This window comes from Gobio gobio (assembly GCF_949357685.1).
Source record: "Gobio gobio genome assembly, chromosome: 1".
In the NCBI taxonomy this organism is placed as follows: domain Eukaryota; kingdom Metazoa; phylum Chordata; class Actinopteri; order Cypriniformes; family Gobionidae; genus Gobio; species Gobio gobio.
Window position 1 is genome coordinate 70,040,307 of NC_137097.1, and position 16,894 is coordinate 70,057,200.

Consider the following 16,894-nt stretch of genomic DNA (forward strand, 5'->3'; position numbering starts at 1 on the left):
ACAGTGTTGGGGGTAACGCATTACAAGTATGTAATCAGATTACTTTTCAAGTAACTAGTGAGGTAACACATTACTTTGAACGTATCCGAGTTACTTTTTCAAATAAGTAACGCAAGTTTTCCTATTTATTGACTGAACTTGCATTTCCTTCAGCCTGAGGCTTATCCATTTCGCACAGGTGAGAAAAAGTAACGCAAAAATACCGTAACGCATTACTTTCTAATAAAAAGTAACTACTTAGTTACTTTTTAAGGTGTAACGCAATAGTGTAACGCATTACTTTTAAAAGTAACTTTCCCCAACACTGAGTTCGTATTATGTGTATCAGCTTCTCTGCATTTATTAAAGGGACAGTTGAACCGAAAAACTAAAATAATCTGTCGTCATTTACTCAAAACCTTTATGACTTTCTTTCTTCTGTGAAACAAACACAGCAACAGCACATGGGAAATTGTCTGGGAATAGTATCATCACATGATATGAAATATAGCACTATGATTTTATGATACGTCTTGTCACTTTGGAGCTTGACAACCTCACTTTCAGTGAGTGGAAAAGGGCAGCTTGGACATTCTTCTAAATAACTCAAATGAACAAAGAAAGTCATACGGGATTGGGAAGAAACATCTAGATGAGTAAATAATGGCAGGATTGTAATTTTGGTTGAACTTACGAAAGCCTCCGTGTAACTCCTCCTGTTCAAACCGCCCTCTCCGAGCGGGACTCGAACCCGGGTCCTCCGGCATGAAAGTCGGACGCTCTAACAAGGAGGCTAAAGGCTGCAACCCCTAGTGTCAGTCGCTAGAGCGTCTCTTGAGATCAGAGGAGTGAGGTTTACTCGCACAGCAACTACTAGCTGGCCTCCATTACCCTCACCCCCCTAAACCTCACTCCCATCCGGGTCACGGCACCAATGTAACCCCTCCTGTTCAAACTGCCCTCTCCAAGCGGGACTCGAACCCGGGTCCGCCTGCATGAGAGTTGGACGCTCTAACAAGGAGGCTAAAGGCTGCAACCTCTAGCATCAGTCGCTAGAGCGTCTCTTGAGATCAGAGGAGTGAGGTTTACTAGCACAGCGACGACTAGCTGGCCTCCATTACACTCCCCCCCTAAACCTCCACTCCATTGCAACCCCTCATGTTCGAACCACCCGCTCCAAGCGGGACTCGAACCCGGGTCCGCCGATCAGAGGAGTGAGGTTTACTCGCACGGCGACGACTAGCTGGCCTCCGTTACATCCGCACAGCGAAGAGATCCATGTCACAAACAGATTTGACATTTCTGTTCATGTTATTTGTGAAATGACGCAGCAGACGACGTGAAAAACTGATCATGAGAATTCATAGTCATTTAATCAGATGTATATGTGACTAACATACAGTATTATAGGCTTCACTTCACCGCAGTATTACAGGTAAGGCCGCGCATAGAGATGACAGAACCATCACGTAATTATTTGATTCCTAACTCTAAGTAATTGTGTATATAAGTATTTGATGCTGTTTAAATGTAAGATGTGATGTACTATTATAATTGTGTATAGTATTTCTTAGAGATGTTTATTTTCTATAAAACAAATATGTTATTGCTTACAAAAGTTATTAAAACAATGAATTAAAAGGATTTTTTTGTTTTTGGAACTGAATTTGTTCACAGCTACAAAGTGTGTTTGGTATCGCCGTGAAATATAATAGATGTGCGAACACGAACAGCTGTCTTTGGAATTGAGATCAAAATCACGTTTTGTTTTGGTGCGTCTTTGTTTGGCGCTCAACGCAAAGTAATTCAGTGCTATTATCCTTAAAGATGTCTCTGTCTCACAGCCAGCGGTCTGAAATTGCATCTGGAGGCATACAGAAACAGATCTATGCCTGCTCGCTTCCTTAACACCTTTATTTACTCCGCCGGGGGCTTCTGTTGGTTTGGCGAGATGGAAACAAACCCTTTCTATTTCAAGTTTAAGAGTTTGTCTCGAATGTTCAGCCCATGTGAAGTGAACCACCAGCACACATGACTTTCTGCATTTATTTCTGGAAATCATACCTTTTTTGTGTGACAGCAAAAAACGTAATTGGCAGATATATAATTGTAATTATCATTGAGTTAATTAAGTTAATTTAATGTCATAAAATGTAAATTATCAGCATTAAATCTGCTATATTAAAGGTGCAACGTTAGGCCCTCTAGCGGTTAAAAAACAAAATTGCACTCATGTCGTGGAAGAACCTTGTTTTTGTTGTGGTTCGGCTCTGCTAGATTGTGCAGATGAGTATGATTATCCTACAGCTCATGACAAATTCACTACTAGGCTTAAAGGGATAGTTCACCCAAAAATGAACATTAGCCCATGTTTTACTCACCCTCAAGTCATCCTAGGTGTATATGACATTCTTCTTTCAGACGAACACAATCAAAATGTCCAAGCTTTATAATGGCTGTTTCTGTTTTGAAATCCATAAAAGTGCATCTATCCAGTAACCACCATAGACATTGAGGGGGACAAGTCCCCACAATAATTAGAAATGGCCAAATTGTCCCCCACAATATTTGAAATTCTTGCACTGCACTTCATCACGCAGCGCTCTGTGTGTTAGGATGACAAAAAGGTTTAAAAGTTACATTTTTAGTCCGGTCTGCCTCAGGTCTAACGGCGCTCGTCAATGTCAAAATGAATGAGATAGCCAATCAAATTAAAGTAGGCGGGGTTTACCTTCTCTTTTCTCCAATGCTGCGTTCCACTCCAGTTTTAGACACGCACTTGCGAACTTCCCTTCGGGGGAATCCCCACCGCCATTTTGAAGTGCGTTCCACTTCGTGAAGTGGACAAGGGAAGTTTATATGGACAGACCCTCGCTCCCTCGATTTTGAACGAGTCTACTTCATATGTACACTTCAGGCAGCTTCATATCCCACAATGCAACACGATTGTGACGTCACCGCATATCGCGTTTAATTCACCCCACCACAAACAACTCTGATATTTTTATTATTTTTACAAACATTTAAAACAACCCAAATACACCTATATACATATAGAATGCTGCATTAAGCAATTTCGTAAAGGAAAAAAAATAAATAATAAATCAACTCCATAGTGGATTCGAAGTGATCAAGGGACGTTCCAGTTCAGTCCATTGCAAATGTTCCTCCAGTAGTGGGCGCTCATGCAACATAAGCAATGACGCACATCCGAGTGAACGAGACGGAGGGAAGTTAACGAGAGAAGGGCATAATAAAAATGAACTGGAACGCTATAGGGCTGAATCCGAAATGGCCCCCTAAACCCTCAATCACTATTTCCTACATTAGTCCACTAATACAGTTCACTTGAAGGAGTGAATGAAAACGAGTGAGTGAAGTCGGACAGCCGTTGTGTGTACATCGGCTGTACACTCGTTATTGCGGTGCAATGTGGGATAGAATGAGTGCACTCAATAACGTCCACTATGGTTTCGGACACCACAACAAAAGGCTGTCCCCTCAAATAATGCCCTATTTAAAGGGTAACTTCAGTGATTTAGCATTAGGCTTTGTATCAGTAGAAACCCGGTAGTATATTTGAATGATGGTACTTTCCCCCCTCATATCCCCCTGAGACGAGAGAATTATGCATTTTATTTCTGGAAATAAAATCCTTCGATGACGCAAATATCGTAATTTTGCGTCATCTGTGTTTTTTTGGCCAGAGGCTAGAGACTATAGCCACTAGAAGGAGCTGTTCCGCATGTTATCAACCCGCCCACAGGGGAGAAATCTCACGCACAGAATGTAAATGTGCCCGGCCTCTGGCATTCATAACGGAGCGGTGCAGAGCAAAGTGAGTGTTTCAACTTTTCAATGAATTCCTATGATAGTTTAGCTTCCATATGCGATCAGAAAACGCGCCAGACTGGACACGCACTGAGAATATCAACCGCGCTTATCTCAACTCTTCACGCGTGATGAATGAGATCTGACTCCTGCAGCTGCGTCTGTGCCGTGACTTTCGTTCGGCTCACTCACACTTTATTGAAAAGACACGATCGATCAGTTTTTAATTGTAGTGTCTATTCTCTAACTGAACGAAATTATTTTATTACTATGAATATCTAAACGACGGTGGGGTGGAGCCGCGGTGGGCAAGTGATAACCAGTAGCCGTGGCTTTGGGAGTGGCCTCGTAGGGCAGCGAGGCAAGTGCATTGTGGGATTTGTTGTCTTTCATCCACATGAGACAAAAATCTTTTCTCAGTCTAGAAGGCACCAAATTCAAAAATAATTTCATATTTCTACTACATAAATGACCCAGTTTAAATACACTTTCAACTTCCCAGAGTGTCCAACGTCATCCGCTGGAAGAACGCGCGGACGACAGTTAGCGGAAGTTAGAGATTACAGTTTGTAAAGTTTTAAATATGGATATTTTTCTTACACAAACGCATCGCTTCGCTTCAGAAGGCCTTTATCAACCTCCCGGATAGATGCACTTTCATGGACTTCAAAACAGAAACAGCTATAAAGCTTGGAAGAGCCAGGACATATTTTAATATAACTCTTGATTGTATTTGTCTGAAAGAAGAAAGATCGTATACACCTGACTTGAGGGTGAGTAAATCATGGGCTAATTTTCATTCTTGGGTGAACTATCCCTTTAAGAGATAAGCTAACCGGTTTAGATGGAATTGTGACTAGCTTCGTTGAAAATAAATTCCAGCACAGTGCTACAACAACCCATAACGAAACTACCATTCACAATAGATAATAATTTACAACGAACTCTAGAGAGCTAACGTTACATATGGAAATGTATCTGTTCAATAAAATACCTTACTCACCTGTTGAGCAATAAATACGCCATCTGTGCGTCGCTTTTACAACATTTCAAATCCCTCAGGTCTCGCCATCTCTAAAAAGCCAATGTAGATTCGTGTTGTTGTTTTTATTATGAGCTCTGTCGCGTTTTCTTTTTGCCAGCAAACTCTCCTCATGGAAAAACGTCCAGGCACTTATAATACGCTTGCCATAGTGAATCAGGGAAAAATACGCGTTGACTGAAGGATTAATGATATCATATCATGAGGACAGTGACAAACATTTAAGACAAGAGTCAATTTTATAATGAAGGTGCCCCTTACGAAAATTAACCATGGTTTTACTTCAAATAAAACTAAAAAAACATGGTTATTATAATTAAACCATGGTATTAACCATGGCTTTTCTACTCTAACCATAGTTTAACCATGATATTTGTGGAAAAACTGTGGTTATATAAATAGTAATCAATTAGCCACAAAAAAAACATGGTTACTATACTTTTACTATAAAACCATGGTTAATTTTCACAAGGGAAATTTTAACCAAAAGCTTAAACTGTGTTCTCAAGACGAGTGGAAATGTTTTATGCAGAAGTTTACTTTAATAAATAAACATATATATTTAGAGTAAAAGGTGTAGCAAGTGTTGTTACGCTGAGAGACATGGCAACTTCTTAACATTCCTTTGATAGCTTACTAGAAAAGATATAACTAATTGCTTTATTCATTTATTTTAAACAAGATATTAAAGGTGCACTATGTAACTTTTCCGTCGGCTAGAGGTCAAAACAAAGGCGTAGTTTGATGATGCCACGTTTGAGCACAGAATCTTGGGACATGTGGTCTTCACCTCACAGCCGGTGGAAAAGAATCCGGACAGGACTCGGGCAGAAATCATGTTGATGTGATTATTAACGTTACTGTAGTGAAGCAGAAGCAGGAGCGAGTGTTGTGGGAGCTGAGGAACCACAGGAGCGATTGTTAATAAGATGAACACAACACACGCCTCGCGAGCAGCGGGACTTTTATTATGCCACAGTCGCCGGCGCCACTTCCTCTTTTCCGGTCATGAGTATGAGGTAACGCAGTTCTGTTTATCATATTAGACACATCTGAGTGTGTTAAAAATGATGTGATGACGTTACTCTGAGCGTTCTCTCGGCGGCTGCTATGACACTTGTTCACACTGCAGTGAGTAAAGCGTTTATGCAAAATAAAACCAGAAACCGAGGGGAACGCAGATATGACGTCATCGACAGGCGACGCCCTCACACGTCCCGGTTCATTGGTTAAAAGAGCAATTTCTCAAGATTTACAAATAGTTGGAAACATTTGGGATATTGCAAGTACTCAACTGAACAAAATATATAACACTGGCCTAGTGGTTTTTCGATATTTAACTGAAAAAATTTTACATAGTGCAGCTTTAACCGGAAATTAGTAAATTACCGATATGACGTAATCGGTCGCTACACTATGTAACTTTTTTGGTTCAAAAGTTAAATATAGAGCAAATTCAACAGTTATAGAAAAAAATACGATAATGGCATTTTATCTGGGAGCTTTTTAGAACTATTTATTCAGAAATACCTGGAATACAATTGAAAAGTTTGGGATAGGCAGGACTTTTTAATTCTCACCAAGGCTGCATTTATTTGATCTCAAATATTATTGTGATGTAATTTATTCCTGTGGGCAAATCATTACTCCAGTCTTCAGTGTCACATGATCCTTCAGAAATCATTCTGATATGATGATTTGATGCTCAAGAAACATTATTATCAATGTTGAAAACAGTTGTGCTGCGCAGAATTTCTGTGGAAACCTTTGACGAATGGAAAGTTCAAAAGAACTGCATTTATTTGATATCAAAATAGTTTTGCATCATTAAAAATGTCCTCCTGAACAACACATTTTACACATCTCTTAAATGATTGTAAAGAGTTTAACATCAGGAGTCAAAGGCACACAATGGAGGATTTCATTACAAAAGACTTTTATTTACAATCTGAAAGAATAAATCAAATAGAAGACAATATAGGATATACTATGTGTGTGCGTCTGCAAGTCTGAACACGTTTCATCTTTGAGATTTGATCACAAGCACTACAGAAAAGTTAGCGAACAAGTATTGAATGTCAATTGCAAATCTCACGGTTACTGCGGGTAGAAAAACGTGTCTAGTAATCAAGAGTCCGGCTAGAAAGGAAACATAAATACGGTCCTCTCCCTAACAAGCGCTGCAGGTATCAAATCGTATCTTTGGATAAAGATGTTAACGCTGATGTCTTTGCTTTAGAACCAATACCTCAAGAACATTCGATGCCGATGAAATTATTTGGATGTCCTACTAACTCCAATGGAAGACTCGCAACCGAAATGGTTGGGAAACACGAAATGAACAGTTGATTCAATGGCAAACGGCGGGCTCTTTTTGTCTGTAGGTGACCGTGCGGCCCACTCACTAAATAGTGCAAATGGACACAAATCCAGTGAACATTGTCATACTGTGGCTACGGTTCTTCAAATCATTCAAACCGAGCACCTCTTCAAATACTGCTCACCTACAGCGTCAGACGAATCATAAATACACTTAGTCAAAATATATACAAAAGAAAGACTTAATTTTCTCAAAAATTGATGAGAATTCATCCCAGACGATAGCAGATACTTTATTTTTTTTGTCCTCTATCGTAATGTTTGCGTCTCCCAAAAGGTGCTAACAGTAAAGCAAAGCTCTACAATACATGTCCAATTCAAGCACCGGCGTCCAGTTCACCCCAAAACACCATCTTGTGGCCAAAGTCAGCATCGTTTCACAGAGCCATTTCACACAGGAAATGGAATAAAAAATACCTTCCGCTCGATCTTTGTGTAGGGCGTATAAATAAGTTAAATAATTAATCTCATATCAAAAAAACTTGATGAATTGCTGGGGAGAAAAACGTTCCTGGGTGGCATCGACTGAGGCCTGAAATGAAGAGCGTGTTGATGGAGAGACGTTGGGGTGTGTTTTGTAAAAGTGCTCTTAAAGTGTGTGTGTGTGTGTGTGTGTGGTTGGCTAGGTGGAGGTGACGGTCGTTCCGCTGCCTAGTTTGATGATCATCTGTTGGCAGTCGTGGAGGGTGCGTTTGTCGCCGAGTTTCTCCAGCGTCCGGGCGGCGTCCACCAGCATGCCCACCCTTTGGCCCGGAGCGGACAGGAAGGAAGGGGGCAGATAACGGCACGCCAGAATCACGGCCTCTGCCTGCTCGCGCTGGCCTGGATGCATCTCACACTCCTCTGTGAACACACACACACACACACACATTAAACGTAAGCAGGGTGCAAAACTAACACTCAACGGAGTTACTTGCCTATTGGCTCATGACTTTATTAGTAACTGCAATACAATACATGATTTAAATTGAAATGATGTGATTGAAAAACTGTTATGACCTGCAAAATCGTCCATTTTCATTGGAAAATAATATATCATATATAAAATAAATGATAAGATTATACATTATATAAACACAATTTTAAAAACAATTTCAATTTACCAATACCAGATGTTTCATTCACAATATTACAGTTTTTACTTGCGCATTATATATATATATATATATATATATATATATATATATATATATATATATATATATATATATATATATATATATATATATATATATATATATATATATATATATATATATATATATATATATATATATATATTAGGGCTGTCAAAAGATTAATCGTGATTAATCGCATCCAAAATAAAAGTTTGTGTTTACATAATATATGTGTGTGTACTCTGTTAATTATCATTTATATATAAATACACACACAAGCATGTATATATTTAAGAATTTTTATTTAATTTTTATATATAAAACATTTATATTTATATATATATTATAGATTATATAAATGTATATATACAGTATATACATGCAAATATTTCTTAAATATATACATGAATGTGTGTGTATTTATATATAAATAATAATTAATAGAGTACACACACATATATTATGTAAACACAAACTTTTATTTTGGATGCGATTAATCGCGATTAATCTTTTGACAGCCCTAATATATATATAAATAAATATATATATATATTATTCTTTAAGTAACAGAAGTGTTTTTTACGGTTTTATATATTTATATATATTTTTTTTTTAAACCATATTTATCAATGTATTTAAATCATGTACTTCATAGATATGATGTATTATTTTTGATGACAAAATTTTTTTAAAAAAATGTGCAGGTCACAACATTATTAATATACACTATTTATATACACACACCTTATTTATAAATACATACATGCATACATACAATAAACACTAATTGTGAAATATTATTACAATTTAAAATGAGTCTTTTCTATTTTAATATCTGTGAATATGCAATTTATTCCTGTGATCAAAGCTGTATTTTCAGCATCATTACTCCAGTCTTCATTGTCACATGCTCCTTCAGAAATCACTCAGATATGATGATTTGCTGCTCAAGAAACATTTATGATCGAGTCAACCTTATTTATATAGCGCTTTTTACAATGCATATTGTTCCAAAGCAGCTTCACAGTGTTAAACAGGAAAATAATGCAACAGAATATGATTCGGCCGTACAGCCGCTCTCAGAGGCGGGCAGTACTTTTAAAAGTAAGTGTTTTTTACTTTCCAAGTAATTTTATTTTTCAAGTATAGGCACTTTATCAGTGTTCTTCTTTGGAAAAATGTTACTTAACAACCTTCTCAAACATAACATTGTACTTTTTACTGCACTATATTCATATTGATTATCATTTAATACTTCATTACATTAAAAATGTAGTACTGTATACTTTTACTCAAGTCGAAGTCATTAAAATTTTACATGAGTACAAGTAAGAAAGTACTATATTTTTAATGTAATTAAGTATTCAAGGTAAAAAAAACAACAACAACAACAACTTTTATTTATGAAACATATGAGATTATAAATTATGCTTTGGAATGTAATTAATTAAACATTTTCCAAAGAAAAACACTGATAAAATATATACTTGAAAAATGTACTGAACTACTGTCATCAGCTCATTTCAACTATCATACAGTGACAATGTGGGCAGATCAGTCATTTAGTTTATATAGTTAATTTAGTTTAGTAATTACATTTATTCGGATATTTAGTTGAAAATGTAGTGTCCCCAACTGAGCAAGCCAAGCCAAAGGCGACAGTGGCATTAAGATTATTATCAGTGATCAAAACAGCTGTACTGCGTAGTATTTGTGTGGAAAGCATGATATTTTTTTACAGGAATCTTTAAGGAATATAAAGTTCAAAAGAACAGCTTAAAAAAAAAAGTGTAACATCATAAATGACTTTTGATACATTTAATGTGCCTTTGCTGAAAATATAAAAGTATTAATTTCTTGGTAACGCTTTAAAATAAGATTTGTTAATATTAGTTAACTACATTAGTTAACATGAACAAACAAGGAATAATACTAGAGCATTTATTAATCTTAGTTAGATGTTAAATACACAACATTTACTAATATATTATTGAAATCAAAAATTTTACTTTTTAATTAACCGGAGCTGATATAAACTAACAATAAACAATTGCATTTTTTAACTAACTAACTAACATTACAAATAATTAATAAATACTTCAAAAAAAAAAAAAAGTCTTGCTCATTGCTTCAGTTCAGGCATTAACTAACGGGACCTTATTTTAAAGGGGTCATGAATTGAGAAATCAACTTTTCATTCAGCCTTTGATATATAAAAGTTCATCGTGATCGCGCTACCGAGCAATAAACATGCCGAAGATAGCAAGATACTGCGCTGTGCCTGGTTGTGGAAGAACACAGTCGCTGCATAAGCTTCCTCCGGATTCTACTTTTAGGAATTTGTGGTTGAACTTTATTTTTAATGAAGTTCCAGCTCATGTGTGTAAGACGTTACACGTTTGTTCTCTTCATTTCACCGCGGATTCGTTTGTAAACAAGACACAGGTCGAGACTGGATTTTTTTAGATTAACAGATTGAGATTAATACACAATGCTGTGCCTTTTATACTGGATCGGACAGGAATGGTGCAACACTCATGTGAGTAAAACTTGTTTTTTATATGTGTTAGTATTGCATTGTTATAGATCGTTTGATATCTTCTGATTATGTTGCGGAAGTTTTGAACATGCCGATTTGTCTGCAGTGAAGTTTTGCTGATGCACGTACTTGACGTGTGTGTGTGTGTGTGTTAGTGATGCGCGGTTCACGGATATATCCACCGATCGGGCGGGCCAAGTAATAAAATATAACATTCATATTAATTGCGAGTGGATGAAAGATAAATTATTGTGTTTGTTTGATAAAGACGTTTTGTGGGCAGATTCCGGTTGCCGTTTCTCCACAATGGAAGTTTTAAAAACAATTCCCCACATGTACTGACTGGGGAGCCGAAACTCATTATTATGCAAAACTGTTATCCAATCACAGCCGTGGGCGTTTACTTCCAAGTGTCCAGTGCGGCACGCCCATAAAAACAGAGCGTTCCAGGAGAGAGGCTCAAAACCACGGCAGAAAATAGCCTATTACTTATTCATTATGATGATTATGAATGTAAAAACCACACAAACTTCATAAGTTGACCTCAGACAACAGTATAAAAAATTAAAAAAGCCAGTTCATGACCCCTTTAAATTGTCAAAAAAAAGTCTCTGATGTAAACAATTGTATTCAAATAAAGACATTTAAATGAAAGAGTCACAGGAGAGAAGAAGCTAGAGCAGGAAGTGTCTTGGAAAGGCTCAGAGCACAGAAATCACCTGTTCTGCTTCCAGGCGTGGCGCGGCGGCGCAGGCTGCGGTCCAAGAGCTGGTGTGTGCGTGTGGGACTGGCGCCCGCCATCAGCCGAGCTGTGGCTTCATGCAGGAACAGCTGCAGAGAGAGAGACAGAGAGAGAGAGAGAGAGAGAGACAGAGAGAGAGAGAGAGAGACACTGAGTTACACAGGGAAGCAAGTCAAGCTACGCTAGAGAAGCTCAGTTAAACCTGTGCTTTTATTGTCATATTCGTACTTCCTAACTGGACAAGATTATTGTGCAAGCCTTTTTGGAAGCCACTTTAAGCAGGTGAATCTGCTAAAATGTTCGAAAATACAGTAAAAATTGTAATATTGTGAAATATTTTGATATATATTGTAAAATGTAATTTATTCCTGTGATCAAAGCTGTATTTTCAGCATCATTACTCCAGTCTTCAGTGTCACATGATCCTTCAGAAATCATTCTAATATGATTTGACGCTAAATACACATTTATTATTGTTATCATTATTGTGCTGCTTCTTTTTTTTTGGAAACTGATACTTTTTTCAGGATAATTTGATGAATAAAAAGTAGTGCTGTCAAACGATTAATTGCGATTAATCGCATCCAAAATAAAAGTTTGTGTTTACATATATGTGTGTGTACTCTATTAATTATTATTTATATATAAATACACACACACACACACACACACACACACACACACACAAGCATGTATATATTTAAGAAAAATTATTATTTTTATATATATAAAATATTGATATTTATATATATTACAGATTATATAAATGTATATACAGTATATACATGCAAATATTTCTTAAATATATACATGAATGTGTGTGTATTTATATACAAATAATAATTAACAGAGTACACACACATATATTATGTAAACACAAACTTTTATTTTGGATGCGATTAATCGCGATTAATCTTTTGACAGCCCTAGTATAAATATAAATACACTCATTCAAGTATATATTTAATTAATATTTGCATGTATATAGAGTATATATTTATATAATATATATTATATCAATATTTTATATATAAATATAACACATTTTTCTTAAATATATACATGAATGAGTGTGTCTTCCATCACAAAACAGTCGCCAAATATGGACCCTTGAGACTTTCCGACGATATGTGTTTTGTCAAGATTAGAAAAGATTTTGATTATAAAGTAGTTAAAATAAAAAACATAAAAAGTTTAAAAAAAATATAAAATAGTATAAATGTTGTAATATGAAACATGGCACCGCCCACTAGGGGGAGGAGCCCGGAAGAAGAATTGAAAGTACAGTTTACATGGTAACACGACATCCAATTTCAAAGCGGTTTTCACAGGATGAATTATGAGTTTGTAAGCTTTCGAATGATACCCAATTTATGATCATTACTAAAATATATGATACAAAAAAAGGCGATCAAAAAGGCGACAGTTAAGAGGGTTAATGAATAGGAAGTTCAAAAGAACAGCATTTATATGACATATAATATTTTGTAATAACATTATACATGTCACTTTTGATCAGTTTAATGTATCCTCGCTGAATAAAATTATTAATTTCTCTCCAAAAAAAAAATAAAAAATCTTACTGACCCCAAACTTTTGAACGGTAGTGTGTGTAATGTTACGAAAAAAGGCGATCAAAAAGGCGACAGTTAAGAGGGTTAATGAAAAGAAAGTTCAAAAGAACAGCATTTATATGACATATAATCTTTTGTAACATTATACATGTCACTTTTGATCAGTTTAATGTATCCTCGCTGAATAAAATTATTAATTTTTCTACAAAAAAAAAAAACTTTTGCACGGTAGTGCGTGTAATGTTACAAAAGCTTTCTATAAATAAATTCTGTTCTTTTGAACTTTCTATTCATCAGAAAAAAAAATCAACATTAATAATCATAAATGTTCATCATATAAGAATAATTTCTGAAGGATCATGTGACACTGAAGACTGGAGTAATGATGCTTTGATCACGGGAATACATTACACTTTAACACATATTACAATAGTAAATAACTATTTTAAATTGTAATAATATTTCACAATATAGAAAATTTGAATAATTATCGAGGCTGGGCGATGTCATGGTGTACAGCATTTGTTGGTTATATAAGATTTCGGCCGTACTGCCTGACCCAGGACACGTTGTATGCACTAACAGAACATTTCTTAGGTCAATGAACTTGAGACACAAGTATGACCACGTGTGAGTTTTGGTGAGGACTCTGCCCTGTGTGTGTGTGTGTGTGTGTGCGCGTCTCACCCTGCGCATGGCCGGTCTGAAGCTCTGGGCGAGTTTGCGGAGGGAGCTCAGGTCCTGCTGGAAGCCCTGCAGCTCCGCAGGCGAGGCGGCCGTGGGCGAGCTCTGCTGCGACACCACCTGCTGCTCCCGCCACACACTCGTGCGCGTCACCAGCAGCAGATCACACAGCAGCAACTGCACCAGCTACACACACACAGATGGAGATCACATCAGACACTCTCATTACAAAACTTGAGCCTTCTTCCAGAGCACAAATACCATCTGTGTGTGTAGCACAAGCTCAAATAAAGACCACTTTAAATCACATACTATATTTTAGCATCTGTTAAAACCTTTACAATTAGATTAAAGCATGCTAACAATGTGCTAATTCATGCTAACAATATTTGTATCCCGAATGACACTCTATACGCTACGCACTTAACCGTGTAGTGTATGAATTTTATACGTTATTTTGTCATTCATCATCGGAGTCTGAAGACCCTTCCCCTCCGCTACGTAATTAAAGCAGTGACAGTCGAGAGCATGAAGTGTCCATCATTCCACACTTTGTTTTTTGGGTTAATAAACTGCATCATTCGGGCATTTAATGTGCACTTTTTCATTACGATAACACTCTTTATACTAGAAAACATCATAGAATAGAATTCATGATAGAAACATGCTAGCAACAATCTATCCGTCTGTCTGTCTGTCTGTCCGTCCATCGAGCTGTCTGTCTGTCCGTCTATCTATCTATCTATCCATCTGCCTGTCTGTCCGTCTATCTATCTATCCATCTGTCTGTCTGTCCGTCTATCCATCTGTCTGTCTGTCCGTCTATCTATCCATCTGTCTGTCTGTCCGTCTATCTATCCAGCTGTCTGTCTGTCCGTCTATCCATCTGTCTGTCTGTCCGTCTCTCTATCCATCTGTCTGTCTGTCCGTCTATCCATCTGTCTGTCTGTCCGTCTATCCATCTGTCTGTCTGTCCGTCTATCCATCTGTCTGTCTGTCTGTCTGTCTGTCTGTCCGTCTATCCATCTGTCTGTCTGTCCGTCTATCTATCTATCTGTCTGTCTGTCTATCTATCTGTCTGTCTTTCTGTCCGTCTATCTGTCCGTCCGTCTATCTATCTATCCTTCTGTCTGTCCGTCTATCTGTCTGTCTGTCTATCCGTGTGTCTGTCTGTCCGTCTATCTGTCTGTCTATCCGTGTGTCTATCTGTCCGTCTGTCCGTCTATCTGTCTGTCTGTCTGTCTGTCTATCTGTCCGTCTGTCCATCTGTCTATCTGTCCATCCGTCCGTCCGTCTGTCTATCTGTCCGTCTGTCTATCTGTCCATCCTTCCGTCCGTCTGTCTGTCTATCTGTCTGTCTATCCGTGTGTCTATCTGTCTGTCGGTCTATCTGTCCGTCTGTCTATCCGTCCATCCGTCCGTCCGTCTGTCTGTCTATCCGTCTGTCTATCTGTCTGTCTGTCTGTCTATCTGTGTGTCTATCTGTCAGTCTGTCTGTCTGTCTATCCATGTGTCTATCTGTCTATCCGTGTGTCTATCTGTCTGTCGGTCTATCTATCCTTCTGTCTGTCCGTCTATCTGTCTGTCTGTCTGTCTATCTGTGTGTGTGTCTATCTGTCCGTCTGTCTGTCTATCCATCTGTCCGTCTATCTGTCTGTCTGTCTATCTGTCCGTCTGTCTGTCTATCTGTCCATCCGTCCGTCCGTCTGTCTATCCGTCTGTCTCTCTGTCCATCATTCCGTCCGTCTGTCTGTCTATCCGTCTGTCTATCCGTGTGTCTATCTGGCTGTCGGTCTATCTGTCTATCTATCTGTCTGTCTATCCGTCTGTCTATCCGTGTGTCTATCTGGCTGTCGGTCTATCTGTCTATCTATCTGTCTGTCTATCCGTCCGTCCGTCTGTCTGTCTATCCGTCTGTCTATCTGTCTATCCGTGTGTCTATCAGTCTGTCTATCCATGTGTCTATCTGTCTGTCTGTCTATCCGTGTGTGTATCTGTCTGTCTATCCATGTGTCTATCTGTCTGTCTATCTGTCTGTCTGTCTATCTGTCCATCCGTCTGTCTGTCTATCCATCTGTCTATCTGTCTGTCTATCCGTGTGTCTATCCGTGTGTCTATCTGTCTGTCTGTCTGTCTATCCATGTGTCTATCTGTCTGTCTGTCTATCCATGTGTCTATCTGTCTGTCGGTCTTGCCTTCAAAACCTTCAAAACTTTAAGCTTTAAAACTTCTTTAAAACTTTCTGGCCAGGCTTTTTGAAGTAAACAAAAGTGTGTCTAGACAGACTTTATTTATTCATTATTCTTCTTCTTAAAACATCAAAATGTAAAAAGACAGCACAAACACATTTTTAAACCAAAACACGTCACAAAAGAAGTTTGTTCAAATGACAAAAAAAACAAAACAGATAGTGCTCAAAAATATTAGATGGAAAAAAACTCAAAATTATTAAAACCAAAACTAAAAATGAAAACAAAAAAAATAAAAGCTAAATATAAACAAACACTCTATAAATAGCACTGGTTTGTGGTTGTCAAACATAATTTGACCATGAACAGATGAACTGCAACCATGAGACCAGTGGGAACTTGAGGAGAACTGCCTTTAAAGCAATGAGCTGTGCGTGTGTTGAGGAGAGGCACTGGCGCAGCTCTGGATTGCACTGCAGGAACATTGCACAGTTGAGACACATGCAATGCAACTACAATGCACTACAGCCCTGTCCAAGACAAAACACACACACACCGCACACATCGCAAAATGGCCCCGCCAAACTAATGCGACTCTAAGTGACTCCTCCCCGAAGTGTGCGCTTACCTTGTCTAGGGTGTTGGTGGTGCAGTGTGGGCCGAGGTTGAGGCTGTCTCTGAACAGGCCGCTGGCTTTCTCGCAGTAGCTGAGGCTGAGCTGGTAGTTCTCAGGTTTGGCCAGCAGGGAGCGCATCGCTTTAAACGTGTTAAGGCAGGCTTTGGGCAGCGGACTCCTGCAACACAAACAGGATGTGTT

The 16,894-nt window shown here is 37.9% G+C and overlaps 1 protein-coding gene across 2 annotated transcripts in view; it reads right to left on the reverse strand.

The window, feature by feature from the left end:
- Positions 1 to 6,349: 6,349 nt before the first annotated feature.
- Positions 6,350 to 16,894, reverse strand: part of srebf1 (sterol regulatory element binding transcription factor 1) — a 53,006-nt gene continuing 42,461 nt past the window's right edge. For both annotated transcript variants that reach the window (XM_079827997.1, XM_079827998.1), the window contains exons 16-19: positions 16,706 to 16,871; positions 13,892 to 14,074; positions 11,608 to 11,719; positions 6,350 to 8,074 (exon numbers count right to left, since the gene is read on the reverse strand). In XM_079827997.1, the coding sequence (XP_079684123.1) occupies positions 7,854 to 8,074; positions 11,608 to 11,719; positions 13,892 to 14,074; positions 16,706 to 16,871 (682 nt within the window). In that variant the 3' untranslated portion in view covers positions 6,350 to 7,853. The remainder of the gene's footprint in view (positions 8,075 to 11,607; positions 11,720 to 13,891; positions 14,075 to 16,705; positions 16,872 to 16,894) is intronic.